A 26,582-nucleotide genomic window follows, 5' to 3' on the forward strand; every position below is an offset into this window, starting at 1 on the left:
TTTTTGGAACGATTATCTTTATAAATTATCTTAAATACTTCATTGAATATATATATATATATATATTTTGTTGTTGATAGTTAGGATTTTGAGACTGAATAATTGCAATTATTAGTTTATAGTAATCAACTTGCTCCTAGTCGACTATTTTGTTGTTTTTCGACAATTGGCAAGGATAATAGGCTACTGAAATCCTTTTCGGTGAGAGAAAATCGTTTGACGGGAAAAAATAACATAGATAATTGCTGAAAACTTTTGCTGAGGTAGTTATTTCTTCAGATTTACCTATTTAAATATCTAATTTATCCTATAAAAATAGCGGAGAGTGGCCAACTAAATCTGTGCCACTTCCTACCAAATTTTCATCTAAAATTTTGGTAATACATTTGACGTGTTTGTCTATTCAATCATGTAAATCTAAATAAGATTTACATATTTAAATATCTAACTTATCCTAAAAATGTTGGAGAGTGGCCAACTGGTATACAAAATTACCATCTAAAATTTTGTACTACAAGTTGCCATCTAAAATTTTGGTTATCCATTTGACGTGTTTGTCTATTCAATCATGTAAATCTAAATAAGATTTACCTATTTAATATCTAACTTATCATAAAAATCGAGAATGACCAATTAAATCTGTGTCACTTCCTACATTGCCATCTAAAATTTTGATAATACATTTGATGTGTTTATCTATTCAATCATGTAAATCTAAATAAGAAAAATCTCAGATTTTATCTAACATATTTAACATATTTAACCAGTGATTAGGATTTATGAGACTGAGCCATCAAGTTCACCAGTTTAATGATTTTTTTTTCCATTTCGACTAACAGAAATCTTAAAGCAATTACGATTTGAGCGACAGAGAAATCACGTTCATCAGTTTAGAAAAAAGATTAACCGATCAAAATCCAAAAGTAAATACCATTGATGAGATCAATCTAACATTGAAACATACCTGCGTTTGCAAACAACATAGTGAAGGCACCGATAATTCCGAACCCTAATATCAACCTTCTCCTTGCCAGAGCAACTTCAAGAACGCCAAACTTTCGCGCGCAAACCTCTGTGTTCCTCCGTTCTGCGCATTTATATAGAGAAGCAGAAGCTCAGTGGCATTTTACATAAATACCCTTCATTTACACAAATATTGTTGTAAAGCGAACTGGTGGGCTGGCTTTTGTTGCAAGCTACTGAAATCGGGGGCCCAAAGTTTCGAAAAAGGGCAGACTTAATAAAATTATTTTCCATTTTATCTATATAAAAAATACCTTTTAAAAAAACATTCTTTTTAAGTTTTCTAAAAAAAAAATTAAATAAAAAATAATTAATAACTTTATTTTAAAATATTTTCATTAATATTCTTAAATTTTTTTAAATAAAAAAAATTAAAACATTTTTTAAAAGTTAAAAAAATATTATTTTACAAATGAAATCATTAGTATTATGTCTAAAAAAATATTCATAAACTTTCAAAATATTAATACTCTTCAACTTTAAAAATAAAAAATAAAAATTGAAATATGATTTCAGAGGGGTTAATAGATGGTTTGGGTCCGTATATTGATGATAATAATTTTTGTTTTTAAAATTTCGTTAGTATTTTTAAAAAAAAATTAAATTTTTAAAATTCTTTTTTTTTTTAACTTTTGAAAATTTACTAGTATTTTTATTTTTATTTTTATTTTTTGGTATTTTTATTATTTACCAGGCATCCCAAATTATTTAATTGTCTGGTATTTTTTTCTAATCACTTAAAAACATTTTTTAAAATACATAAAAAATAATTCACAAATTTTGTAATTTTTTTTTTTTTTTCCATATTATAAATTACGCTGATAACACCCGGAGGTGTTTTTTTTCCATTTATTCGCTGCTCCTTCCTCTTCATTGCGCGGTAGCGAAGGCTTTCAAAAGAGAAATCTCAGATTCTCAAAAGGTTCTTTGGTGATTGGAGCAATTCTCATAATACATGAATAATGTGTACAAACTCCATTGTTGTATAATCAAAACTTGCAAGCAGAATGATCCTCGCTCTCTCCGTAGCCTCCTCCTTTCCTGTGCTGCTGCAGCTCCCGAAAGCTTATCTTATGTTCGCTATGTATTCTCTCGGATTCCTTCTCCAGATACCTTCGCTTATAACACCATCATACGAGTACATTCTCACTATTTTCCTTCTCATTCTTTGTCCTATTTCTCTTCTATGCGGTGCAATGGCGTCCCCTGTGATCATTTCACATTCCCATTTGTTCTCAAGGCATGTGCTCGATTGCAAACGGATCTTCACTTGCATTCCCTTATTGTTAAGTATGGTTTGGACTCTGATATTTTTGTGCAGAATTCATTGATGAGTGTTTATGGTTGCTGTGGGTCTGTTGAGATTGCAGTCAAGGTGTTTGATGAAATGTCTGAGAGAGATTCTGTTTCTTGGTCTACTATTATTGTTTCTTTTGTTAATAATGGCTATGCATCTGAGGCTTTGGCCTTGTTTAAGGCAATGCAGCTGGAAGATAAAGTAGTGCCTGATGAGGTAACCATGCTAAGTGTGATATCTGCGGTCTCGCACTTGGGAGCATTAGAATTGGGTCGTTGGGTTCGGATGTTTATCGACAAGCTTGGCTTGGAAATTTCTGTTGCTTTGGGCACTGCTCTTATTGACATGTTCTCCAGATGTGGCTCCATTGATGAATCAGTTGTAGTATTTGAAGAGATGGCGGTGAGGAATGTGTTGACATGGACCACGCTGATAAACGGGTTTGCAGTCCACGGTCGCAGTAGGGAGGCTTTGGCAGTGTTCCACAGCATGAGGAATTCAGGGGTGCAGCCAGATTATATAACCTTCTCTAGTGTCTTAGTAGCATGTAGCCATGGCGGTCTTGTAAAAGAAGGACGGGATATTTTCGAAACCATTTCGAAGGATTATCAGATGGTTCCTCATCTAGAGCATTATGGCTGCATGGTTGATCTCCTTGGCCGTGCAGGGCTGCTGAATGAAGCTTATGAATTTGTGGAAAGAATGCCAATGAAGCCGAATTCAATCATCTGGAGGACCCTTCTCGGAGCATGTGCGAATCACAACAATCTCGATATAGCGGAGAAAGTGAAGGCGAAGATCTCCGAGCTAAACTCTTCGCACGATGGCGATTTTGTGCTTCTATCCAATGTGTATGGAGCAGCTGGTAGATGGGTAGAAAAGACATCGGTGAGGAGTAGGATGAGAAGCAAAAGAATAGGCAAAGAACCTGGCTGTAGTTTGATTAATATAGACCAAGCGACTCACGAGTTTGTTTCTGGGGACGATTCTCATCCACAGTCCGAGGACATAACGAAGTTCTTGAGCTCGATTATTGGGGATCTAAGAAACAGCGGGTACACGCCTCGCACGGAAAATGTACTACACGATATCGACGAGGAAGAAAGAGAGCATTCCTTAAGTTATCACAGTGAAAAATTAGCGGTGGCTTTTGCTCTTCTTAGTTTGAAGGATAAAAAGACGATAAGGATCATGAAGAATCTTAGAATTTGTCATGACTGTCATTCGTTTATGAAACATATTTCAGACATGTATGAGAGGAAAATAATCATTCGGGATCGCAATCGGTTTCATCATTTTGATAAAGGATCATGTTCATGCCATGATTATTGGTGAAATTTCTCCCTTGAGTTGTTCCCTCTTCCCATTTATCTGTTCTTCAGCATGTCACCGAATGGATGGTGATGTTTCCAGTGGTGAACATGTGAATATCATGTAACAACTTGCTTTTAAGAGAAGGGGAATCATAACGAACTTCAATTATAAATCAACACCAGGAATTGGCATGTCGACGCATGTGGATAGTAAGGTTTTCAGTGGTGGATAGATGAATATCACGTAAGAACTTGCCCTTGAGGGAAGGGGATTGACAACGAACTTCAATTATAAATTAGCACCACGAATCAGCACGTCGCCGAATGGATGATGATGTTTCCTGTTCATAGTAGTGAACAGGTGAATATCACTTAAGAACTTGCCCTTGAGAAAAGGAGAACAACAACAAACTTCAATTATAGACATGTCGATGTCGACCATTATAAATCGACATGTCTTCGAATGAATGGTGATATTTCCAGTGGCAGATAGGTGAATATCACATAAGAACTTAGCCCTTGAAAGAAGGGAACACCAACAAATTTCAATTATAAATCAGAACAAAGAAGGGAACAACAACAAATTTCAACATGTTGCCGAATTGAAAGTCATGTTTCCAGGCGGATGGGTGAATATCACGTAGGAACCTGCCCTGCCCTGCCCTGCCCTGCCCTGCCCTGCCCAGCCCTTCCCTTCCCTTGAGAGGAGGGGAGCAACCACTGATAAAACTATTTCTCACAAGTTGAAAATGATTGTATGAAAAATCCATTATAAAGGCTTGAGTATGAATATTCTTACTTCAATGTTGTGGTTTCTCTAATCGATTTGGAACCGATTTGGAATGACTGCAAGGGATCCTAACAAACAGGCTCTTAGAACAGGTAATTTATTTCATACTGCATATGAATCCACCCAATAACAATCCAGAAAAGCCGAAGATTTAATCAATACTCCGGCAGTGCAATACACATCTCTCTGAAGGGGAAAAAATTCAAATAATTATGGCTCAATTCTGGTATCATTCTGTTAAGATGAGTATCAATGCGCACTTCAAAAAGTGAAGCATTCACCACACTAAAATCTAAATCATTTGATTTGTGCATTGTTTGGAGAAGGAAAAATCTGGCCAATAGAATGAGAACTCTCAATACAAAGAATTACTGGGAAAGGCATGTAAAGAACTATGATTTCTGTATAAAAAAAAACTATAATTAAGCAAAGGATAGAGATCTACTGTGCTTTGTTTTTGAAGGACAGCCCTTCGGCTGGATGATGATTGAGCTTTCAATCTATAAAACGTCCCTGGTTCGATGCTGGAAGCTCTTCGTTACGCTTCTACTGACCTTATCTGTGGAAATCATTAGAAATCACCAATGATATGTTTACTGATGCTCGACGAACTGCAGCCGATGAATTTCACGATTTGTCTCTCTGCTCATTTTTCCATGAGTTTTTGGCAGCTTCTGCTGATGCATCGTTGGAATCCCCGTCCTTCGGTTTGGAGAAGAAAGGATCCCATTCATGAGGTCCGACTTCCCGCTGCCCATCTTCCAGTAACGCATATTTCCAACTATTTTCCTCGATAAAATTATCGTCGGTGTGTCCTTCAATAATATCCTTCCTCAACTTCGTAACCTTGTCAATAATAGCTTGCACCGAGACATCGAAAGCATCCTTCAAAGTTTCCAACTTGGAGCGCGGATCAGCATATACCAATCTTGGAATCAGATTGATTACCTCCTCCTGCATTAGCTTCAACTGCTCAGGAGAAATTTGAGCAAGCCTTTCTTCTATGCTAATGTTTCTCTTGCGGATATCGTCCTCTGGGATGAATACAGAATATCTTGTGAAATTCTTGGGGAGATGCCAAGTATATTGGGTGTATGCTGACCCTGGATGGAAGAAGACGGGTATGCAACCGGCTAACATGGCATCGAAAGCTGATCTTCTGGTATACGAGTCACCCTGAGGTTGTAGGCAGAAAACGGAGCTCTGAAACATTTGCATTATACTGCTCGGAGAATGACACTTGCTCTCCCCAAAATCACATTCGAGCAGCTTGCAGACCTTGGATTTCTTACATTGATCAATAATCTGCCCTCTTATTGACTTGGGATTGTCGGGGCGTGGAGCACCTGCGAACGAAAACATCCATTTCCGTTCAAGTTTTCTCATCCGATCCTGCCAATTAAACACATCAGCATCCTTTGCAGGATGGAAATATGTTGGGTATGGAATGCCAAAATCATTGGCATTCCATGGACTTGATTCAACAACAAGCATGGACATGTTCTTAGCAGCAGGTAAAAACAGAAGCTTATTTCCCCAATCTGTTTCTTCCTCGGAAAGCCTTCTGAAATCCCACGTTATCCTACCTGCAACAAGGAAGTGATCTCGACCGCCCATTATGCCCCATTCGGGCCTTTTTTCGAGCCAGTTGACCAAATCAAGTGAAGCTCTATCTCTAGTGGATATATTATATCCCCAAAGGTATCTCGCAATATCAAATCCGGCATAAAATGGCACAAAAAAAGCAGCAGCAATGGAAGAATCCTTAGTCAAACAATCATATTGCTTCATTCGATTACTGAAAATGACATCGACGGCGAACTGATTTGTGGCGTACCACCCTGTATCTGAGAACACTCCTTCCACATTTTCAAGTGGTGGACCAAGCCCAGCATTAGTTGTGAACTTACACATATTTGTCCAAAGGCTTAGACTCTTACACTCCCTCAGCATATCCTCATTAAACCTAGAAGGAAGTTCATGAACAAATATATACCTCCCACCGCATGGATCGCTCTTGTTTTCAAGAGTTTTCAATGCCTTAACAAACGGAAATTCCTGAATCTCAGGTACGGCGGTGGATTTAGGCTGCCGGTCCACAGGCTGAGGAGGCTCGCGGATTGATCTCACATCGACTTTCGGTGCATCGACCATCCGTGAAGGGGCAAATTTCCGGACTACAGGCAAGTCTACAGGTCCATTTTGGGGGTTTAATTTGATTGATTCATCATCAGATTGACCTCCAAGCACCACAAAATGGAAGCACAACAATAGGATCCAGAAGAACGCCGACAATAACACAAGAAAACAAAGCCGAGAGTTCTGATTCTTCCCGGCTCCTCGCTCCATGAGCTCCGACGGGGCAATCCCTAACGGCCGGCGTCTCATAGGATGGAACCACCAAATCCGGCTGACCGCCAGGTCTCCATTTCGCAAGAATCACTCACAAATCCATCTCGAAATCCCAAAATCAACAAGAAAAAACACCAATACCTTGCTCGACTGCGCTTGATGCGAAATAACCGATCGAAAATACTGTCGAACGCAATACAAAACCAAGAATTAGAAATAGAAACCACAGTATTCAAACTTTGTGCATAAACGTCGGGCAATGCGACCGAATCTAGCGAGATAGAAAGAAGATGCAACACAATAAAACATTGCACTATATGAAATCCCGAAACACAACAAATTATTGGATGCTTTGGTCGGTTACATAACATTTAGAAGCAAAAAACAGAAACAAGAACCAAATTGAAAAGGAATCAGAATAGATCTTCAGAGAAGTGCAGCAATGGCGGAAGAAAACGAGATTTAGAGACTTACAGAGTAATCTAGATGATGCTTCCGAGAATTAGGAGTGGAAATTCTCCCCGATTTTCGAGAGCTTTTCTATGAGCTGTGCGAGAGAAAAGGGAACGAATTGGCAAAGTAATATAAGAGAAACGGTGACGCCTTGTACCGCGAAGGGAAGGGATCCGCCCACGGTACTGGGCTTTTGTCGGTAGTCGCTACGATTGCGCCACGTGTTACTAGTCCACGTGTCCGCTTGTATAAATTTGATCCCATGCCGGAAATTTCGAAAATAATTTTTTAAAATAAAAATGTCAACCTTTTATTTTTTTTTACCTTAATAAATTCTTAAATATTTTATTTTATTTTTAACAAATCTGATAAATTTAAAATTTTAAAAATTGTAACCTCACCGTTTTAAAATACGTCTGTTAATTAAAATTTTTATACTTTGATTATAAGCAATGTTTCGCTCTTCTCTATCACAGATGTAGAATCTCACAATCTACTCTCTTGGGGTTGTACCCGTAACCGCACTTAAACTTTTAATTTATTATTTAATAAATTTAAAAAACGGGTAAAATTGAAAGTTTTCCAACAAAATTACACTAAATAATTAGATATTAAATGAAAATATAAATAAATACACGTGGAGTGCAGGGATTGGATGTAAAGTTGGATCACCTTCACTCGGTTTGTGGGGTCCGTTAGCATGATTTGACTGGTTTTAATTATTTAATTGCTATAAATATTTTTAAGCATTACCATAATTGGCAGAAAAAAGAAATAAACATTTAATTAAAAAATCTATATTATTTTATATAGAAAATTTGTGATTTTATTTGGTGGAAAAAATAAATTTAAATGATTTAGGGTTTTTAAATCCGAAGGTAATCCCTCGAAAAAGAGTTTAACATATTCCCTTTTTAACAAACAAAATTTGTTGTTATTTCAAACAATTTATTTGTCTCTAGTGAAAATATTGTTTTTTTTTTATTTTAAATAATTTATTTGTCTCTTGTTAATATTTAAAGAATGTTTATTTATTTATTTATTCAAATATATCATTTAAAAAAATCTTAACTTTTTTAAATATATAAATATAATATTTTAAAAGATGCACGTTTCATCTTTCATAAATGTTTCAAAACTATCATTAAATTTGTTAGAATATTGCAGTGGAAAGTAACCTTTCTTTTATTATTTAGATGCTCCATTTCGACGGAGAAGAGCAGACATAGGGACTCGGGTCAAGGAGGGAGATAAACGAAGCTTTATCCCTGAGAATCAAATTCTAAACCGACACTATTATTGAGATTCTTTGGACCCATTACAACCCGTGCTCCTAAGATCATAGAAGCAAGGAACATTTCTCATTAGGCGAGCGCATCTGATTCAAAAATCCTTAAAAGCCTATAAGAATATTGGACAAATAAAATTAAGACCCAGCAAAAATGTGAGGCTAACTTGAAACTTGGAGTAGAAGTTTGTTAGAACGTTAAACAAAAATTAGGACTTGAAACAGTGTAACAATGATCGGGAATGAAAATCAATACCTCAACATCGTCAAACCATTTAGGTCATCCTCATACTATTTCACATCCCAAGACAGTGACCTGGAATAAAATTTTAGACTCAAACGCTACTGCACCGTTCTAGGTTGCAAACCCTAAATCATGTCGGTCACGAATATAGCAACTCAAAAATAGTACTCGAATTTCTATTTTTCAATTGAATTATGTTCGGATCGATTATTCTTACGTTATTAAACCAATCCAATTTTGTTGGATTAAAGAATTTGATTTTAAACTAAAGCAATTTAGATTCATAAGCGATCACATGAGGATGAAATTCAATCATCGGTTATTATAAAGAATATTTAGAGCCCATCACATCGCTTTTTATTGGATAATGGATACTAAATATTTTAGAAAAATCATTTATATATTTTAGAAATAAATGATTAAATATTTTAAGAATAAATTGTTATTGTCTCTATAAGTAGTCCTCCACCCTACTCAAATTTCATCCCGCATTAGAGGAAGTGATATTTTATTGAGTGTCTTGTAATCTCTTCTCAATTGGTCTTAATGAGTCGTGTTCAATAAATTCATGGAAAAATCTTGAATTTGAGACGGTTTATACCAAACAATACTATTAAACGAAGGTATTCATAGCTCAAAATCAATATAATGACCCTAAATTTTCTACTTAATCTAAGGTCATGAAATGCTCTATACTAACCTATATGTTACTAAATGGAAATGCAATTAACCTATACTAACCTATAATATGCTAAAATTTAAATACGAAACTATCCTAAACATGTGCCACAGTCTCGTAGATGCGATGCCACCGTCGGCCGTACAGGAGAGCTTTGCCTTTTACCTGAAAAGTAGAGTAGCACATGACTTGAGTATTTTTAAAAATACTCATAAAATGACCACACACGCACAGTTACATGCATGTGACCTCATAACAATCTATTTTCCTACGGTGGCTATTATAATGGACTACTTGGATGTGTAATTAATTTTCACACATGGTCCACATGTGCGAGTATGGAGCTACCAGTTGGTTCGCACACCTCCTGGGCCCCTTTCTGGTCAGGTGAACGTTCTCTAGTAGCGTTGATGTTGGACACCCGTAAGGAGTAGCGACCTTCACGAAACACTATGTCAAACATAATGAACATTCCCCTAACTAGTAGCATACACATTTGTACTGTCATGAAGGAATAGGGGTATCCCTGATGCATGAGCAAACAATAACGTATGAGGCCCCAATATTTTCCATTTTAGTTATCATTAATACAACCCCCTAGTGTCTTCTCATATCATAACATTCGCTAGAATTTTGGCAATCCACTGGCGTTTTTATTTTTTATTTTTCCTATCGTTACAATCGGCCTCATGAAAATCTTATATTTCCTGAAGAGATTCTACCTCATACTCCTGTTAACAGAACTTTAGCTTTAACGAATCGTAGTGAGAAAAATAATTTTCAATAACTTGTCGATCACTCTCAGTGAGTGATTGAAATATCCTTGAACTTTGTCCTATGTTTCAAGAGTACCTTTACTTTTTTTGAAAAAGTTTCAATATTTCTCACCTTTTACAAACATTTCAAAATGACCATTGAAATAGAAATCCTCTAGTACTTCAAGCAAATATTAGAATCTGAAATGAGGTCTACATTTTTGTAACTTGACCTATTTTTTTCGTTCTACGAACTCTCTTCACCTAAATTTGCATTGACAAACGAATCAATCGTATTTCTTAAATTTATAGCTTTTTTTTCTCCCAAAAACAAAAAGTCAACCCTCCACCTTAACTTTTTTCTCTTCATTTATTTAAAACACTAATCATGATTATATTTAAATGGATTTGGAAAGAAATCAACACCTATTCTCTCCCTTTCTCTAATTGGGATTTTCTTTCTATGACAATGGAAGTCATTACTTTTAGCTTCTAGAAAGGAAGTGAACAACTTCAAGAAGGAAAGAATGTTTCAGCCAATTTGCATCACAAGGGTAGGTAAATCACAAACACCTCTATTTTTGACTTCTTGCCAAAACAATGAAAACAAAAAGCAAAAAGGTGAAGGTGGAGTAGTCAAAGTTGACCATAGAATTGGAATTTATCGATAACATCACCTGGCTGTGAATCAAAGACAGTTTGCAGAACAAGGACAATAACCCCAGAAGTAAAGGAGTAAACCAAATTTAAAAAAAAAAAAAAGATAAATCAAAATGGTAAATTGTTAGTGGTCCTTAGACTCATTAATGATTGATTTTGAGCATTAAATTATAGCCCTAAGTGTTGGGAAGGCCATGTCTGCAGGTATGGAATCATCTTATTTTATTAAATTTGGTTGGGTGGGCTGCCACTAAGCTCACAATTCTAATCATTTCACATTGTGGGGTGACTCTCTTCTTAGGCCTAACTTCTGCATTTGGGCTTATAAATTTTGGTATTTTATAATGTTTACAGATTATTCTTGTAGTTTTTCAACGGTCAGGATTCAATCATCCTCTCTCTTGTATGAATATTTAAAGCTTTAGATGTTAATATAACAGTAGTCTTGAATCAAGAATTTAATGTCATGGCCCCTCTGACATGTTCTAAGGGTTCAATTGCTGGCTTTTTTGGGGCAACCCATGAGATGGTTGATTGATATTTTTCATGTATACGAGTTGTTTGGCAGTTGTTTTCTCACTATTTTCACTTCTTGCCTTTTGATTTTTTGTTCTAAGCTATACGGAATATCATAACATTAAGAAAAGTTTCGATCATATCGTTACCCTTTGAAATCTTTTATTTTAACCCTATAACTTTTTTATTTTCGGTTAAATTGGAAGACGAGAATTGCCATGGTAATTGTTCTAACATTAGTTTTTTTAGTACTATTTCTTCTGGTTGCAGTGGATGTGATTTAATTTTGATTATTTTGTGGTTGAATTTTATATAGTTTATTAGCTAGTTCCTATACATTTTTCTGATGATTTTCTAATTTAGTTTTACTATTATTTTTTTCTATATAATATAAACTAAACCTGAAAAAGAGATCATGCTCTAAATATTGATACCATGAAATATGATGTTTTCTTATAAATTTGAAGTGAAATAAAACTTGAAATTAAGATAAAGAACGTACGTTTCAATTTGCAAGCAAAGCGGAAGCCTCGGCTTGCAGTAACTTCCAAGCAGCATTAATATGGTTTTCCTCTGTCAATGGCGCCCCTACTGCAAATCGAAGGATGTATTTTCCTGATAAAACCTGCAAGTTTGTTCAAATGAAGTTAATAAAAGCAAGGCTTATTCTTATTTCTCCTCGTATTTTCTCAAAAGAATACCGTACGTTAAATTACCAATCAACTCAAAAACTTAAGTCAACCGAAATCAATATATTTAGGGAGGATATGACAATTCAGGTGTTCGAACATCGAACCTCCTATTCTTATATGATATTAAATCACCACTAAACTTAAGCTAATGGATTCGAGTAAATTTAATATCAAGACAGCCACAATAAGAATACCGTACGTTAAATTGCCTATCAACCAAAAACTTCAGTGTTCGGACCTCAAAAAATAAGGTTGACTTAACCTCCTATTCTAATATCATATTAAATCACCATTAAACTTTGAATTTAAGTAATGGATTCAAGTAAATTTAATTATATCAAGACAGTCACTTAGCGTATTTACACTGACAAGACAATGACTGGCTGGAGACTTCTAGGATCCAACAAACTGAAACAACTCACCGTGTGAGAAATGAACATATTTCCACTAGCATTTACAGCATCTAATAGGTTTTGGTTTAGTTTGTTGCCACCATCTTCATTTTTGCGAGGAAGAAGGCGAAAACATACTAGAGCGAATATCCTTGGTGTAACAATCTGCACAAAGAAACTTAAGAATGACGATTTGAACGTACCATACACGGGGTACCTGCATTAGCGGGCACCGAACATTTTGATCTTATTATTCACTGCACATAAATTTTCTTCTCCTTTTTCCTAGAATGCCATTAGATTATGAATTGACTATTCTGTGATGCTATGGATATATTTCAAGCGAAAATGAGAATAGTTCAATAGTAATTGACATGTATTCCTTCCTTTGAGGTTGGAAGTTCACGTCGTAGGAAAGGAAGCAATACTACTGTGAGATCCCACATCGGTTTGAAAGGAAAACAAAGCCTTTTTTATAAGAGTGTGGAAACCTCTCCCTAGCAGATGCGTTTTAAAAACCTTGAGGGGAAGCTTGAAAGGGAAAGTCCAAAAATGACAATATCTGCCAGCAGTGGGCTTGAACCATTACAATTGGTATCAGAGTCAAACACTAAGCAATGTGCCTGCGAGGAGGCTGAGCACGGAAGGGGGTGGACACGAGGCGGTGTGCCACGTTGGGTCCCAAAGGGAAGTGGATTTTGAGATCTCACATCGGTTGGGGAGGAGAATGAAGCATTCTTTATAAGGGTGAGGAAACCTCTCCCAAACAGACGCGTTTTAAAAACCTTGAAGAGAAGCTTGAAAGGGAAAGTTCAAAGAGGATAATATCCGCTAACGGTGGGCTTGGACCGTAACAACTACAAACTAAAAGAGTACGATAAGAATTTACCTCAAACCTTGGATCTTTACATACAAGCGCTTCAAAATGTTCAGCCAACTTGATATGGTTTCTTATGTATTTTTGAAGGTTTTCTATACCATACAGTCGTAACACCATCCAGACCTTCAATGATCTAAGACAGAAAAGCATAGGATTATTGACTGTATAACATTTCACAGAAACATGGAGTAAAATAGAAAATGCTCATACCAAATATTCCTGTAATGATACAACAAACTGAAACATATTGCGGAGTACTTGAACTCAAGAACACAATTCTACAACCTATAGAACAGAGATCATGTTCAAGCAAGGTCATCCGGAGCAATTTCTTCTCCATCCCAAAGGTTTCAAAAAGTTTGATTGATATACTGATTTTTCAGAACCGTAACGACGTCTAGATATGGATATCAAGTGTCTTCTGGTCACATTATTCATATTAATAACCCTTAGATTGAAAATGTATATACCATTTTAGACATATATTGTTTTGAAGGCACACCTAAAACGGCGCCCAAGTGGAATTTGCCAATCTTTGTAATCCACAACCATTTCTGTTTGAGAGGCCTGCAATATCAATGAAGAAATTAAGATCCAGCAAGTAAAATAGTTATACAAACACTACAAGCCAATAATTGCCATTTCTACTCGCATTAACACAGCTCAAATATTCAGTTGCAAGATTTCTCAACAAATTAGGCAGATTGTAGGTCGGACTTACTTTGTTCTTCAAGAACTCAGGATTGGTAGAAAGTGACTGGATCAAGGCATGTCTGTCCTGTGGTCATAACACTTGAATTATCAATGATGCCCAGAATCATATGCAAAATGACAGAAAGATTGTTATACATATACCTTGACCCACAGCGTTGAACAATCAAAGTTCGTCAAGAACCATTTATGAAGATTCATATTGAATGAGTTAGCTTCTTCAACACCGTTAATGTACTGTCGATATTCGGGACATATACATGCACTTCCAGCATAAGCAGCATCGATGTGAAACCACATTTCATAACTCTGTCAATAGCAAGGATTTTGCTCATGATAAAAAAAATTTGGCTAAAATTCAATCAGAGCAAATCTATGAATCATAACACAAAAACATATAGTTTTTTTTTTTACAAATATGTACTTTGTATATCATGCTAGCAGAGCAAATGGAAACTCAATTTAGCTGTAGCTGTAGCCTTTCCAATTACATAATCCCCATGCTTCACTCATATTACATCTTCTATCTGCTTAATGATCAAATTCATCATCCTTAAACCTTAACATTAGTATGCCTAACGTAAGCTTTTTATTCTGTGAGAGATGAGGAATAAGGTCTGAATTCATCTCATTGGTTGCCTTTCAAGTTCCACAACATGCTAAAATGTAAGGGCATGTGATTCCACTTCAGTTATTTGGATACTGCATTATGTCGAACAAAATCTTATGAATAGAACTTTCTCTTTCCAATGGTTAATATTGTGAGATCCCACATTGGTTGGAGAGGGGAACGAAGCATTTCCTATAAGAATGTGGAACCTTCTCCCTAGTAGATGCGTTTTAAAAATCTTGAGGGGAAGCACGAAAGAGAAAACTCAAAGAAGACAATATCTACTAGCGGTAGGCTTGGGCTGTTACAAATGGTATCAAAGTCAGACGCTAAGCGGTGTGCCAGAGAGGACGCTGAGCTCCCAAGAGGGGTGGATTGTGAGATCCCACATTGATTAGAGAGGGAAACAAAGTATTTCTTATAAGGGTGTGGAAACAATATCCGGTAGTAGTGGGCTTGAGCTATTACAAATATAGTGAGGCTTGTCAAAATATTCCCTTTTGCTTTCAAACAAAACATTCTTAAGAGGTTTAAATCTCTTTTTGGTCCATGAACTTTTAAAATGTCTATTTGACTTATTCAACTTTTAAAAATTAATAATTTTAGTTCTTACCTTCATTTTGCTTTTAATAAATTAATCGCACAGCTTAGAGTATGTATTAATATGTTAATATAAACATGATTTCAAGCATTGAACATGTGGACTAAAATAGTTATTTTCAAGGACTAAAATTGACATTTTGAAATTTTAGGGACCAAAGTGAAATAAACTTGAACGTTTGGGACCAAAATGTGCAATTTGAAAGTTTAAATAATCAAAGTAGAACAATTCTAAAAATTCAGAAACTACAGCATTTGATTCAGGAAGAAAAAATGTGCTGACCTTAGCAATATTTCCTAGTTCAGGGAGAGGGTCTACGGCTGTTGATGATGTAGTGCCAACCTGCATGCAAAAGCACCAAATCTGTAATTACTGAAACGAAGGAGTGAAGCGAAGAAGGAAGGAGGGGGCAATTCACTGATGACCTTCTAAAGGCCACTGTTAATTTCTACCATGTCAAATAGTAGAGACTGCACGAGTTTTACCGAAACCCGATAAAGAGGGGAGATGGGGTGTGGAACCATAGATACTGCAGCAACATGTATTCAATGAAATGAGCTTATGAGTAAGCTTATTCTTCATTCTTACTGTAGCACATAAGAAAAATGGAATTAATCCACTGGCTGTGTCGTGTGAAAGTTCTTCAGAAAGAACATCTGGAGAAAGGGCATAATTGGTAGAAAAATCTGCTTTCAACAATCTGCAATTCTCAGGATGAATGCCTCCAATCTACAGAACAAAAATACACATTTAAATAGGCCAGGAGTTTTTTCTTTGGAGTCCATATTTATTTGAGCAACTGACAATGAAAATAATATCTATGACCTTAAGGCATTTGGTTCTTAAATAATATATTTAGCCAACTTCTTACCAAATTACTTTCCTTTCAGTCATCATCATTTTACAAATAAACCCATGATCAACCCCTTGATGTGGGACTCCCCTCCCAACCATCCTTCCCTCAAACAACCTTTCCTTAATTGAGGCTCGACTCTTTCTCTAGAGCCTTGAGTCACTTTTGACTACGCTTTCAAGGCTCACAACTTTTTTGTTCGATATTTGAGAACTCTATTCACATGGCTAAGTTAAGAGCATGACTCTAATACCATATTAGAAACCACGACTCTCCACAATGGTATGATATTGTCCACTTTGAGCATTAGTTCTCTTGGCTTTGCTTTTGGTTTCCCCAAAAGATCTCCTACCAATGAAGATAGATTCCTTACTTATAAACTCATGATCAACCCTTTAATTAGTCGACGTGGGACTCGTCTCCCAACAATTCTCAATAGATCATTGCATCATTTATAATTTAAATATGTAAATGATGTGACAAATTACCTCATTGAAGGACATTTATTTTAAAGAACATGAATATTACACCTTCAAACTACCTTACCTGGCATGCTTTTTGTAAAGCAGAATGCGTTTGATCAGAAGCATAAACCACTAATTTTTTAAGGGAATCTTTTCCAAATCTTCTCAGAGCTCGATCACGGGCCGCCAGTAGCACAACTAAAACAGCTTCACTGGCAGTACCCTGTATTACTCCCCCACCTTTTCCTGCAGCAGGAGACTTGGAAATATGAAACAGACACTTTAAATTGATTCAAAAGTACAAAAAAAGCGGCAGAAAGCTTCATTTTTCACCACAAAACAATCAAAACCAACATCATAATCGATGGGATTACCTGATGAGAGAAAGTCATCAGGCAGCTGAAGTAATTTGGCAAGCCAATCAAGAACTATCATCTCAAGTTCTGTAGCAGCTGGAGAAGTTATCCAACTAAAACCGATAACGTTAAAAGCTGCACTGAGCATTTCCCCAAGAAATCCAGCAATGCTGCTGTTGGAAGGATAATAAGCGAAGTAGCTGGGACTCTGCCAATGTGTTACACCCGGAAAAATCTTTTTCTGAACATCTGAATCACGAAACGAATTCATCGACAATATGATTACAAGGCCCGTTGAACTATCTAAAACCCAAACATTAATAGAAAAGTCTAGGGAGTTCACATTCTTATTTGCATTTTATTGACTTTGCAGTCTTTTTTATATTAAAAAGAATCATGCTTTAAAATATTAGCCAATAATTTCAAATTATGTTACACTTCAAGCAGGAAAAAAAAAAAGTCCAAACGTTTTGGGGTATTAGTTATACTTGCACAACAAGATTCAGAAACTTTACCATCAAGAACACTTTGAAGAGATTCTGGATTACGAGGTGCAGATTCTGGTAGAAGATTTCGAAGATAACCGGGCTGTTCATCACCAAAAGAAAGAAAAAGAAAAATTAAATGGTGACTCCTTTTTTCTTATTTCTTTTTAGTATGGGGATAAAGATTTGAATCTCCAACCTCGAAAAGATGAATACATGTCAATAATAGTTGAACTATGCTCATTTTCGCATAAATTTTTTCGTTATTTCTTTGTTATTTTAAAATAAAAGTAAATTCTACATAGATGGAAATTAAAACAACAGATTATTAGACCATTAAATTATCACCCATTTTAATGACGCTTTATTTTCAATATGCTTTAGTACTTTTTAAACTCACTTTAGAAATTATAGCCAAATTTAAATAATAAAATGAAACTTCAAACTTTGTATTAGTTTTGAGTATGCATGAATAAAATTAATTTTCTTCATTTTGTTCTTAATTTTAAGAAAGAAATTTGAGAAATGAGTGGAAAAAAATGATAAACACCTTTTCTTCAAAAACCATAAGCAAAAGAAGATTGAATGAAAACAAAATACTATCAACTTCAACTTGTAAATCAAGAATGGTTACAGAATCATAATACAAAACCAAAAAAATATATATTTTAATACTGATAAGTGAAAGATACTTATGAATAACATTGAATAATGATGAAACTAGGTCATGAATAAATTTCAAATAGATTTGAACAATAATGGAACAGCGTTATAGATGAAATTTTCTTCTACCACTTCGAGAAACGTCTAATTCACACAGGCGTCATACGTAATTTTCATTTAGTAATTAACAAGTAAAACTAAATGCAATGGATCCTAAGAACAGCAAAAGTATGAACGGAAAGGCAATGCGACCTGTACTTGGCTGAGCACGGGGAAATCCTCGATGGTTTTGTAATAATCAGCAATAAAATCCACCATTTTATGAGCATGCTCTCTGAGTTGCTCGGCGTCCATCGGCTTCAATTCATTATCCCTGTCGAATCAAAAAATCAACCACGGAAGAACAAATACAACAATTAATGGCCGAAATCCCCGTACTCCAGTCAAGAAGAAGCATGGAAGAATCGAAAAGGCTGCACTGGAGTTGTTCGTGACCTACATTTCTCTACTCGAACTTCCGATAGTGAATCCAGAAAGTGAAATGGAAGCTTGGATAATCCGACGGAGGAACCAACGCCTTCTCAGGAACTATCTGCGCGCAACAACGGCGGAGTGGATAAAGGACGAGGACAACGATAGCATCGGTTCGGAAATTTTCAGGCCAAATATATTAATTAAATGATTCCGTTGGAAGATATTATCCCTTTCGTTAATTTGGTTACATTTGGTGCTCGAATTTTAATTTTTAATAATTTTAAAATATCATAAATTTTCAAACTTTTTATTTTAAAATTAATTAATCTCTTAGAAATTAAATTAAATTACTACATATTCTTTCTTTTAAATTACAGGGACTTGTTAGACAAAATATATATATATATATAGACCTATTAAAATTTTGTTATAATTTAAATACTTATTCAAATGCCCTTTTAGTTTCTAGTTAAAAAATAAAAAAGACTAAACTATTTATAGATAAATTTTAAAAATTAATAAATAATATTTTGAAATAAAAAGGAAAATAGATGAGAAGTGACAAATTATTGCCAATAGTAAGAATTTTTTATTTTTGAAAATGATTAATAACGATTTTATTTAAATACCTTATTTTAAAAAATGTTTAAGGGGTGTGAAAGTTAAAAATTATTTTTATTTTCATTTTTTTTTTAATTTAAGTGTGTTAATAAAATTTGCAAAAGTCTCTCATCATTTTAAAATAATTTTAAAAGTTTAAATGTATTTAAATATGAAATCCAAAATTAATTAAAAAAAAATATATATATATATTATAAATTTAAGAATATTATTAAAATTCTTAAATTAAAATTATGTTTTATTTTTAAAAATTTTAAATTAGATATTCTTATAAATTTAATCTTAAAAATACGAAATTCAAGGGAGGAGGGAAAAAAAAAAAAAAAAAAAAAAAAAAAAAAAAAAAAAAAAATTCTTTTTTGGACAATCTACCCGCCGTTATTTCTCAACACACTGCCTCCCGTATTTCCCTCTTCCCTCTCTTCCATTTTTCGCTAGGTTGAAGCTGAGTTGAGTTGAGCGAAACATGGCGCTATGGATGGAGGATGGTTCGGATCCCTTAACAGAGAACGAGAAAGCTGACCTTGACGCCATAGCTGCCCTTAAAGAGAGTTCTGCTCTCGAGTTCAAGGTTTCTCTCTATATCATATTTACGTTTTGGCGTGTTCTAAATGAAATTTTGACTTCAAATGATTTGAAATCGATATTTTGGCTGTTGCGGAGGACTTCATTGTTATGTTGCTTGATTTGTTAACCGCGGGCTGTTAAATTCGTGTGGTTTGCTTAATTGCTCTCAATTGTTACAAGAAGTTGGACGCGAGTTAAAGTGATTGAATTGAGCTCGTAGTTCTTGGCAAGGATATTTGTTTTCTTTATTGAATGTTTATCTCTTTTTCGTTCTATTTTGTTTTAGAGATGGGTATGCCAATGTTCAAGAGTACTTTAGGAGGTGATCACTTGAAAATATTGATCTGATTGTTTATTTTAATTTTTTAGTATGAGTATTGTGAGTGTTGAATCTGGTTGTGGTGGCTTTACATATGCATGTTGTTGAAAAATTGGTAAAAACTGCTCTCTGTGATGGGAAGATTAAGTTTCTGAATCCCGTAATCTATTTCAGATTAGTAGTTGGACTTGAAATTGGTGTGCAATTGAAACCGTAGTCCTAAGAATCAAGAACACTTTAGTATGACTAGTGTGAGATTCCACATTGGTTGAAAAGGGAAATGAAGCATTACTTATAAAGGTGTGGAAGCTTCTCCCTAACAAATGCGTTTTAAAACTGTGAGGTTGATGGCGATACGTAATGGGTCAAAGCGGACAATATTTGCTAGTGGTGGGCTTGGGCTGTTACTACTAGTTTGTCCGTGTTCGACATGTGTTGGACACTTGGACACCCCAACACTTATTGAACACATATTGATGTTAGATAATAGTTGTACAAAGTCAATGTAAGTCCAACATTTGTTAGACACATATCAAACACTCAACTTTGAATAAAATTTGAGAGCGAAATACATCAAACTCATTTTGTGAGCATGTAAATGCATAAACTTATTAACTTTGAATTTGCTTCATGTATAAATGTGAGACCACATCGGTTGGGAGGAGAACAAAGCATTCTTTATAAGGGTGTGGAAACCTCTCCTTAGCAGACGTGTTTTAAAAACCTTGAGGGGAAACTCGAAAGAGAAAACCCAAAGAAGACAATATCTAGTAGTGGTGGGCTTGAGCCGTTACAATAAAAGTGATATAGTTTTACAAATGTATTCTTGTTGTGTTGCATCCATGTCTCGAGTTTGTATCTGTGCTTCTTAACCATAGCCTTTACGCATGTATGGGAGTGTTTTTGAAAGGAGTAAAATCACTTTTTTCATGTTTAAAACCACTATGAAACATGTCTTTAATTGTTTGGTTTTATACTTTTAAATGTTAAAATTGATTTTGAGAAGTAATTTTAACAATTTCACAATTACTCTCAAACACGCCCTTTAATTGCTCGTGTCTTTGTTTCATTTGATAAACAAGTTGTGAGTTTCAAGTTTAAATGAACTCCATCAATCTGGTTTTATCTTGTAAGTTTCCTATTATTTTCTCTTTGCAGGAAAAGGGGAATCAATTTGTCAGGTTGGGAAGAAAGCACTATGCTGATGCTATTGATTGCTACACCAGAGCAATAAATCAGAAATCCCTAAGCAACTCTGAGAACTCTATTATTTTTTCAAATCGAGCTCACGTGAATTTACTACTCGGAAACTATAGACGAGCTCTTAGCGATGCTGAGGAAGCAATCAATTTGTGTCCCACAAACATCAAGGTAGTTATTTTGTTCTTCCAAATACGTGTGTTTCCTTATATTCTTGTTACTTTATAACTGTTATTACTCTATTTAGGAAAAAAAGATCCCATCAATGTTGTAATCTTTTAACTTTCCCTCTCGCTCGACCTATGTTTTATATTAAAATTATATAGTTTAATGAAACGACGTGATTGTTATGTAGGCAATTTATCGAGCTGCTAAAGCATCTCTTTCCCTGAATTTATTAGATGAAGCAAAGTCCTATTGTGTCAGTGGGATAAAGTGTGACCCAAATAATGTAGAAATCAAAAATCTCGAGAGACAGATTGATTCGCTGAAATTCGAGCAGGAACAACGCGAAGCTTTAGTCACAAAAGCGATTGCAGAGGCAAAGGTTTCGTAATGTACAATCTATGATCATACTTTTTCTTTATCATTTAGCTGCTCAATTCATGTTTTATTATATAAACGACGCAGAAGCTTGTTTCTGCAATCATGCAACGAGGTTTGAAGATTGGGAGCGCGTCGTATCAAGAACTAACTGGATTAAGAAAGCCTGTATTAGATAAAAATAACATTCTCCATTGGCCAGTTCTTCTACTGTATGCAGAGGTTATGTCCAGTGACTTCATTGAGGATTTCTGTGAGACTGATATGTTTGCAGCTCATCTGGATATGATATCCTTCAGATTTTTAGTTGAGAATTTGTGTGATGATTTTCATTTGAATTGACAAATTTGGGAATCCTTAGCTTTCAAACATGTTTTCAGAAGATTGTCCACCTTTGCCGTGGGATGCGGAGAACAAATATACCCGTGAAGCAGTTGAACTATACTATGAGGTATCTATTACTAAGCGTTTTGCAAGTTTCTGTATATACATAAGTTATGTGAGCTTAGCTAGTTTATGTACTTGTGACAGGAGACGATCAATTTGTTTGGTCCAAAATATTAATCTTTATGTGCTGGTTGTATCAGGCTGGTTCAGGAATTTGTTTATCAAAAGAGAAAATTTTACGGAATCTTCTAGAGGGAACCGCTGCGTCTAATGTTGAAAGCATTGCGCTCGATGAGAAAGATGAAGTTGAAGATTCAAATCATATCACTTCTGCAAGTAAGCAATTTTACCCGTTATTTTGTTTTTTTAAGAATTAGAGGAATACGATGACGTAGAAAAAAAAAACGCGCCCCCGATGAAACAAGAGTTCGACACTAACTACAAAAACAACACTTAACTATTTCATACGGTCTAATGACCGACGCCCACATCATTTTATCTCTTCCATCAATGGTTCCCCTATTGGTCATTTGGACGTATGTATACCTTATTAAGTAGGGTGCCAGATTGTGTTTTATTCCACAATGTTGTAAGGAATCTTTGGCAATTGGTCCTCCATGGCCTATCATTCTTTGCAATAAACCCCTAGGGAATGGTATAACCTAGAATGTAAAAAACTCTGTCAAATGATTTGGGTGTTAATACGACTGACATTCAGATAATGAAATGGTTTTATAGTTGAATTTGTTTGGAGGAAAGTAGGAGATAGTTCTTGTGAGATCTCATGTCGATTGGAGAGAGGAACACGTGCCAGTAAGGACGTTGGGCCCCAAAGGGGGGTGGATTATGAGATCCCACATCGATTGGAGAGGGGAACAAGTACTAGCGAGGACGCTGGGGCTTGAAGGGGGTGGATTGTGAAATCGCACATCGGTTGGGGAGGAGAACGAAGCATTCTTTATAAGGGTGTGAAAATCTCTCTCTAGAAGACATGTTTTAAAAACCTTGAGAGGAAGCCCAAAAAAGACAATATTTGCTAGCGGTGAGTTAGGGCGGTTGCATTTCTTGATCCATTTGGTGTTGCATTCCTTCTATTCAAGAAAACTTGCACAATATTTTCTTCTAGCCATACCGATAGGCGTTGTGGAGGGGGTAAGATAGTCGATAAGTTATTCATGAGCTATCCATCATCCTCGAATTGGAAGTTCACTGTTTTCCTCTCAATGTCCCATTATTTCCCTTGGTTATGTCTGAAAAATCTTCTCAAATCTTCTTCATTATTGATCCTGGACACTTGAATCCATGCAACTGTCTTTTAAATATAAGTACAATTGCAAGGAAAGAAAAATGACTCTAGAGGCGAAATATGCATGTATTAACTCGCACAAAGGAAGAGATTGTCGGGATCGATATTTATGTCTCGGCAATCTTTCTGTTTACTTAAACATGTTCACACCCCAACAAGGTCAATATTCAAGCAAAAGTGGACAAAGCTCAACGGTAATTGACATGTAATCCTTCCCTTAAGGTTCGAAGTTCAAATCCTCATCCCCATTTGTTGCACTAAAGAAAACTAAGGTCAATATTCGAGTGTGCTGATTATACTCTCAAAACTGTCATCTGATTTCTGTGCACTATTTTTTCATATAAAGGCTCTTCTAAATGGATCAAAGTCGATGAAAAGACGACGCTTCACGACGTTCTAAAGAAGCCTAACCATGTTATACCAGGAATACCAGGTGCACTGTTACCTTAATCATTTTCTAACATCATAACTACTTTGCATCAAAACTACTGAAAATAACTGTGTTCTTTGTATTTGATTCTTTTGGATGCAGTCTTTTATGTTGTTTCAAGGAACTCAAAATTTTACAAAGAGTTCAAAGCTGGGAGATGGGTTCCTCCTTCATGAGGTTATTTAATCAAGTAGCATATATACAAACTTTTTGCTTAGGTCAATGCTGGTTCTGTGATTTTGCAAATTTTGTTTTCATGATTGATTTATTATTATTTATTTTACCAAAGTTTTCTTGTTCTTAAATTGATGTTAATAGTCAATTGAATTCGCACAGCTCAATTGGTTTGAACGTTATAAGAAAAATGCGAAAATGCAAAATCCTCGTTCTTATTCTTTATTTGTCATGAGAAAATAAGTAATCCGGTATGATAACCAATGATTATCTATTACCTTTATCATTAAAATTTATACATAACTTGGAATCCTGTGGAATCTTGACGTATCATAATTATTTGATTCTTAACCTAGTGAATGAGAAAAATTGAAACTTCACAAAATTCCACAATATTTGCATCCATATGCCTGATTAAAGTCAATTTAACAATTCCACGGTATTTCCATGGTATTTTCACATGGTATTATAGTAAATTAAACCACTTGATTCCATAATGCCACAAACAAATGAAATAAATATTCCATCAAAACTATGAATGTCTCATCGAAAGGGGAAGGAAAATGGCAACAATTCATTTGCTATAGAGCTTTGAGTTGAAATTCTGTTCTAAAATACAGAGCCTTTTGCCTCTTCAAAGCCTTGTAAAGATGAAGAAATGGCCATATCTATCGAAGGCGTGTAAAATCTCCATTGCTATTGAACAAATTCTAGTGGTCTAAGTTCCCCAAAAATGAATTGACAGTAACAGAGAACACACGAGATGGATTTTACAAGAAGAAGCTTAAATGCCAAAATTTTGAAGGATGACAACCGAAATATACAGATAGAAGATGATGATAATACAATCCAAGAAAGAACATAAGCTATGGATATTTTAACTGCACGAATTTAAGAGATTTTTACCCAGTTGTTTCATGAACTTTGTCCAGGCTTGACGTTCTTAGATGATGCCGGTCCCCAGATACGTATTGTCTGATCATCACTCGCCGATGCCAACATTTTCGGCCTTTTCGGGTTCCAGCTGACACAGTTGACAGTCGTTGAATGTCCAGACAAAACTTCGATTGGCTTACTGCTTTGCCTGCTCCAGATGTAGACCTGCATAATAAGAATTCATGAGGTTAATTGGATAAGGAACTGCTTGGATTAGGAAAGCCAACGCATAAACACAGATTCTCACCTCTGAATTTTCACTACCACTGGCGATAAACGCGCTATTCACGCCACCGAAGCAGGACCGAATCACATACTTATTCTGTTGGTGCCCGGTGTACTTCAGCGGTTGCTGCCACTCCCCTGCAACATCCCACATGTGTATCTCCTGGTTGTTGAGGTTGACAATGAAAAACTTGCCATCAACTGAGATTGATAATGATGAGATGGAGTGCTCCTCCGCTATGACTCTTTCGGCATTTGACTCCAGATTAAGAATACGGATTTCTTTATCCGAAAAAATGCTTATAAGATTTTCTCCATTGGGGGTCACCGCAAGATCCAGTATCTTAGGCATCCTTGTACCCCTCCAGGCCTTTATCTCGTTTCCATCACAGTCCCACAAGTGGATACCCTTCTCAGGGTCAGCACTGCCACAAACAAGTCTCTTTGAATCTGGAAACCAGGCGCACGAGCTGACAGTAAAGCCATGATCTTCAAATGTGTGCTTGCAGGTACCTGTTTCAACGTCCCATAACTTGAGGACCTCGGCATGTCCACATGTGAGCAACTTTGTATCATCAGGGCTCCATGCTACAAAGGAGACTTGACTTTGGTGGCTTCTAAGTATGTGTCTCAGTGTCAGTTTACCATCTTCCAACACCTACCACGGAATTTCCTCTTTTTTAGAGAAAAAAAAATGAAAAGAAAAGAAAACTAAAACCTTACAGAGCACGTATATTCCAATCCTGGGTAGTTGTATTAAAAATTAATAATGCCAAAAGAAAAAGGTAATGAATAAGACAATCAGGTTGAGAACTTCGAGATGTTCATCGTGACCATCCCGCAGCGTCCTCGCAGAGGCTATTGTATCAATGACCCCTGAAACTCCCAAATGAGATCTCATTGTAGTTTGAGATTACTAGACTGGACGTATCACAGTTTTCATTAACTAAAATAGGGGGCTCCAACTACTGATTATTAAATGAGGCTTAAATCTTGACTTGAGAGGCCTTGTCCTTACACTGTTCACTAACGTGAGCTTCCTCATCTAGATCAGTGACTTTTCTCTGGGCTGCTAACATCGCCATAGGAACGTCAGATTTGTAGGAAGAATGGCTGCTTTCTGAAAAACATAGACTTGATTATGATGACTGAAGGAACTCCTTTATTCCTTCCTCCACATCTGTTTCAAGTCATGGTGGCCAACTATCTAAGATTTAATAGTCTATGTATTGCCGGTAACCAAATGTAGTATGATCAGGCAGTTGTCCAATGTCCGAGGTGTGAACAGGACACTCAGAGATACCAAAAAAAAAAAAAAAAAAA

General features: G+C 35.7%; 5 protein-coding genes across 7 annotated transcripts in view; 2 read left to right on the top strand and 3 right to left on the bottom strand.

The window, feature by feature from the left end:
- Positions 1-1,858: 1,858 nt before the first annotated feature.
- On the top strand, positions 1,859-4,130 carry LOC111466823 (pentatricopeptide repeat-containing protein At5g48910-like). The gene is made up of 2 exons (XM_023111458.1): positions 1,859-3,976; positions 4,117-4,130. Exon 1 carries the CDS (start codon positions 1,979-1,981, stop codon positions 3,653-3,655), a length of 1,677 nt encoding a protein of 558 aa, XP_022967226.1. The 5' UTR covers positions 1,859-1,978; the 3' UTR covers positions 3,656-3,976; positions 4,117-4,130.
- A 374-nt stretch (positions 4,131-4,504) lies between these two features.
- On the bottom strand, positions 4,505-7,360 carry LOC111466818 (xyloglucan galactosyltransferase MUR3-like). Its single transcript, XM_023111450.1, has 2 exons — positions 7,250-7,360; positions 4,505-6,958 (listed from the first exon to the last, which is right to left on the bottom strand). The coding sequence occupies exon 2, from the start codon at positions 6,809-6,811 to the stop codon at positions 5,051-5,053; it is 1,761 nt and encodes a 586-aa protein (XP_022967218.1). The 5' UTR covers positions 6,812-6,958; positions 7,250-7,360; the 3' UTR covers positions 4,505-5,050.
- A 2,072-nt stretch (positions 7,361-9,432) lies between these two features.
- Positions 9,433-18,728, bottom strand: LOC111466833 (tyrosine decarboxylase 1-like). 3 transcript variants are annotated; one of them, XM_023111476.1, is made up of 14 exons: positions 18,577-18,728; positions 18,330-18,450; positions 17,445-17,517; positions 16,948-17,178; positions 16,656-16,819; positions 15,845-15,985; positions 15,539-15,598; positions 14,190-14,354; positions 14,056-14,112; positions 13,837-13,901; positions 13,344-13,467; positions 12,485-12,619; positions 11,873-11,995; positions 9,433-9,604 (listed from the first exon to the last, which is right to left on the bottom strand). In XM_023111476.1, coding segments are annotated over exons 1-13 (1,458 nt in total). In that variant the 5' UTR covers positions 18,579-18,728; the 3' UTR covers positions 9,433-9,604; positions 11,873-11,875. The 3 variants fall into 3 exon arrangements, with proteins under 3 accessions (XP_022967244.1, XP_022967245.1, XP_022967247.1); XM_023111477.1 differs by having other exon boundaries at positions 9,433-9,601; positions 11,871-11,995; XM_023111479.1 differs by lacking the exon at positions 9,433-9,604 and adding an exon at positions 9,699-9,877.
- Positions 18,729-19,578: 850 nt separating this feature from the next.
- Positions 19,579-24,323, top strand: LOC111466850 (tetratricopeptide repeat protein 4 homolog). Its single transcript, XM_023111512.1, has 8 exons — positions 19,579-19,743; positions 21,217-21,429; positions 21,614-21,805; positions 21,889-22,089; positions 22,172-22,252; positions 22,389-22,524; positions 23,841-23,927; positions 24,027-24,323. Exons 1-8 carry the CDS (start codon positions 19,639-19,641, stop codon positions 24,098-24,100), a joined length of 1,089 nt encoding a protein of 362 aa, XP_022967280.1. The 5' UTR covers positions 19,579-19,638; the 3' UTR covers positions 24,101-24,323.
- Positions 24,324-24,641: 318 nt separating this feature from the next.
- Positions 24,642-26,582, bottom strand: part of LOC111466830 (WD repeat-containing protein WDS homolog) — a 7,263-nt gene continuing 5,322 nt past the window's right edge. Inside the window, exons 4-5 of the mRNA XM_023111469.1 lie at positions 25,282-25,917; positions 24,642-25,199 (exon numbers count right to left, since the gene is read on the bottom strand). Coding sequence (XP_022967237.1) covers positions 25,014-25,199; positions 25,282-25,917 — 822 coding nt within the window. The 3' untranslated portion in view covers positions 24,642-25,013. The remainder of the gene's footprint in view (positions 25,200-25,281; positions 25,918-26,582) is intronic.

The sequence above is a fragment of the Cucurbita maxima genome, unplaced genomic scaffold (genome assembly GCF_002738345.1).
Source record: "Cucurbita maxima cultivar Rimu unplaced genomic scaffold, Cmax_1.0 Cma_Scf00032, whole genome shotgun sequence".
NCBI classification, from domain to species: domain Eukaryota; kingdom Viridiplantae; phylum Streptophyta; class Magnoliopsida; order Cucurbitales; family Cucurbitaceae; genus Cucurbita; species Cucurbita maxima.

What these genes read in the sequence shown, in the direction of transcription:
- LOC111466818 (XM_023111450.1), bottom strand. Translation starts at nt 6,811, where the DNA reads ATGAGACGCCGGCCGTTAGGGATTGCCCCGTCGGAGCTCATGGAGCGA.
- LOC111466850 (XM_023111512.1), top strand. Translation starts at nt 19,639, where the DNA reads ATGGCGCTATGGATGGAGGATGGTTCGGATCCCTTAACAGAGAACGAG. An exon ending in GTTCTGCTCTCGAGTTCAAG is followed by an intron (nt 19,744 to 21,216) that starts GTTTCTCTCTAT and finishes TTCTCTTTGCAG; the next exon opens with GAAAAGGGGAATCAATTTGT. An exon ending in TGTGTCCCACAAACATCAAG is followed by an intron (nt 21,430 to 21,613) that starts GTAGTTATTTTG and finishes ATTGTTATGTAG; the next exon opens with GCAATTTATCGAGCTGCTAA.
- LOC111466833 (XM_023111476.1), bottom strand. An exon ending in CTTTACAAAAAGCATGCCAG is followed by an intron (nt 15,986 to 16,655) that starts GTAAGGTAGTTT and finishes TTTGTTCTGTAG; the next exon opens with ATTGGAGGCATTCATCCTGA. An exon ending in CCACTTGGGCGCCGTTTTAG is followed by an intron (nt 13,468 to 13,836) that starts GTGTGCCTTCAA and finishes TTTCTGTCTTAG; the next exon opens with ATCATTGAAGGTCTGGATGG.
- LOC111466823 (XM_023111458.1), top strand. Translation starts at nt 1,979, where the DNA reads ATGAATAATGTGTACAAACTCCATTGTTGTATAATCAAAACTTGCAAG.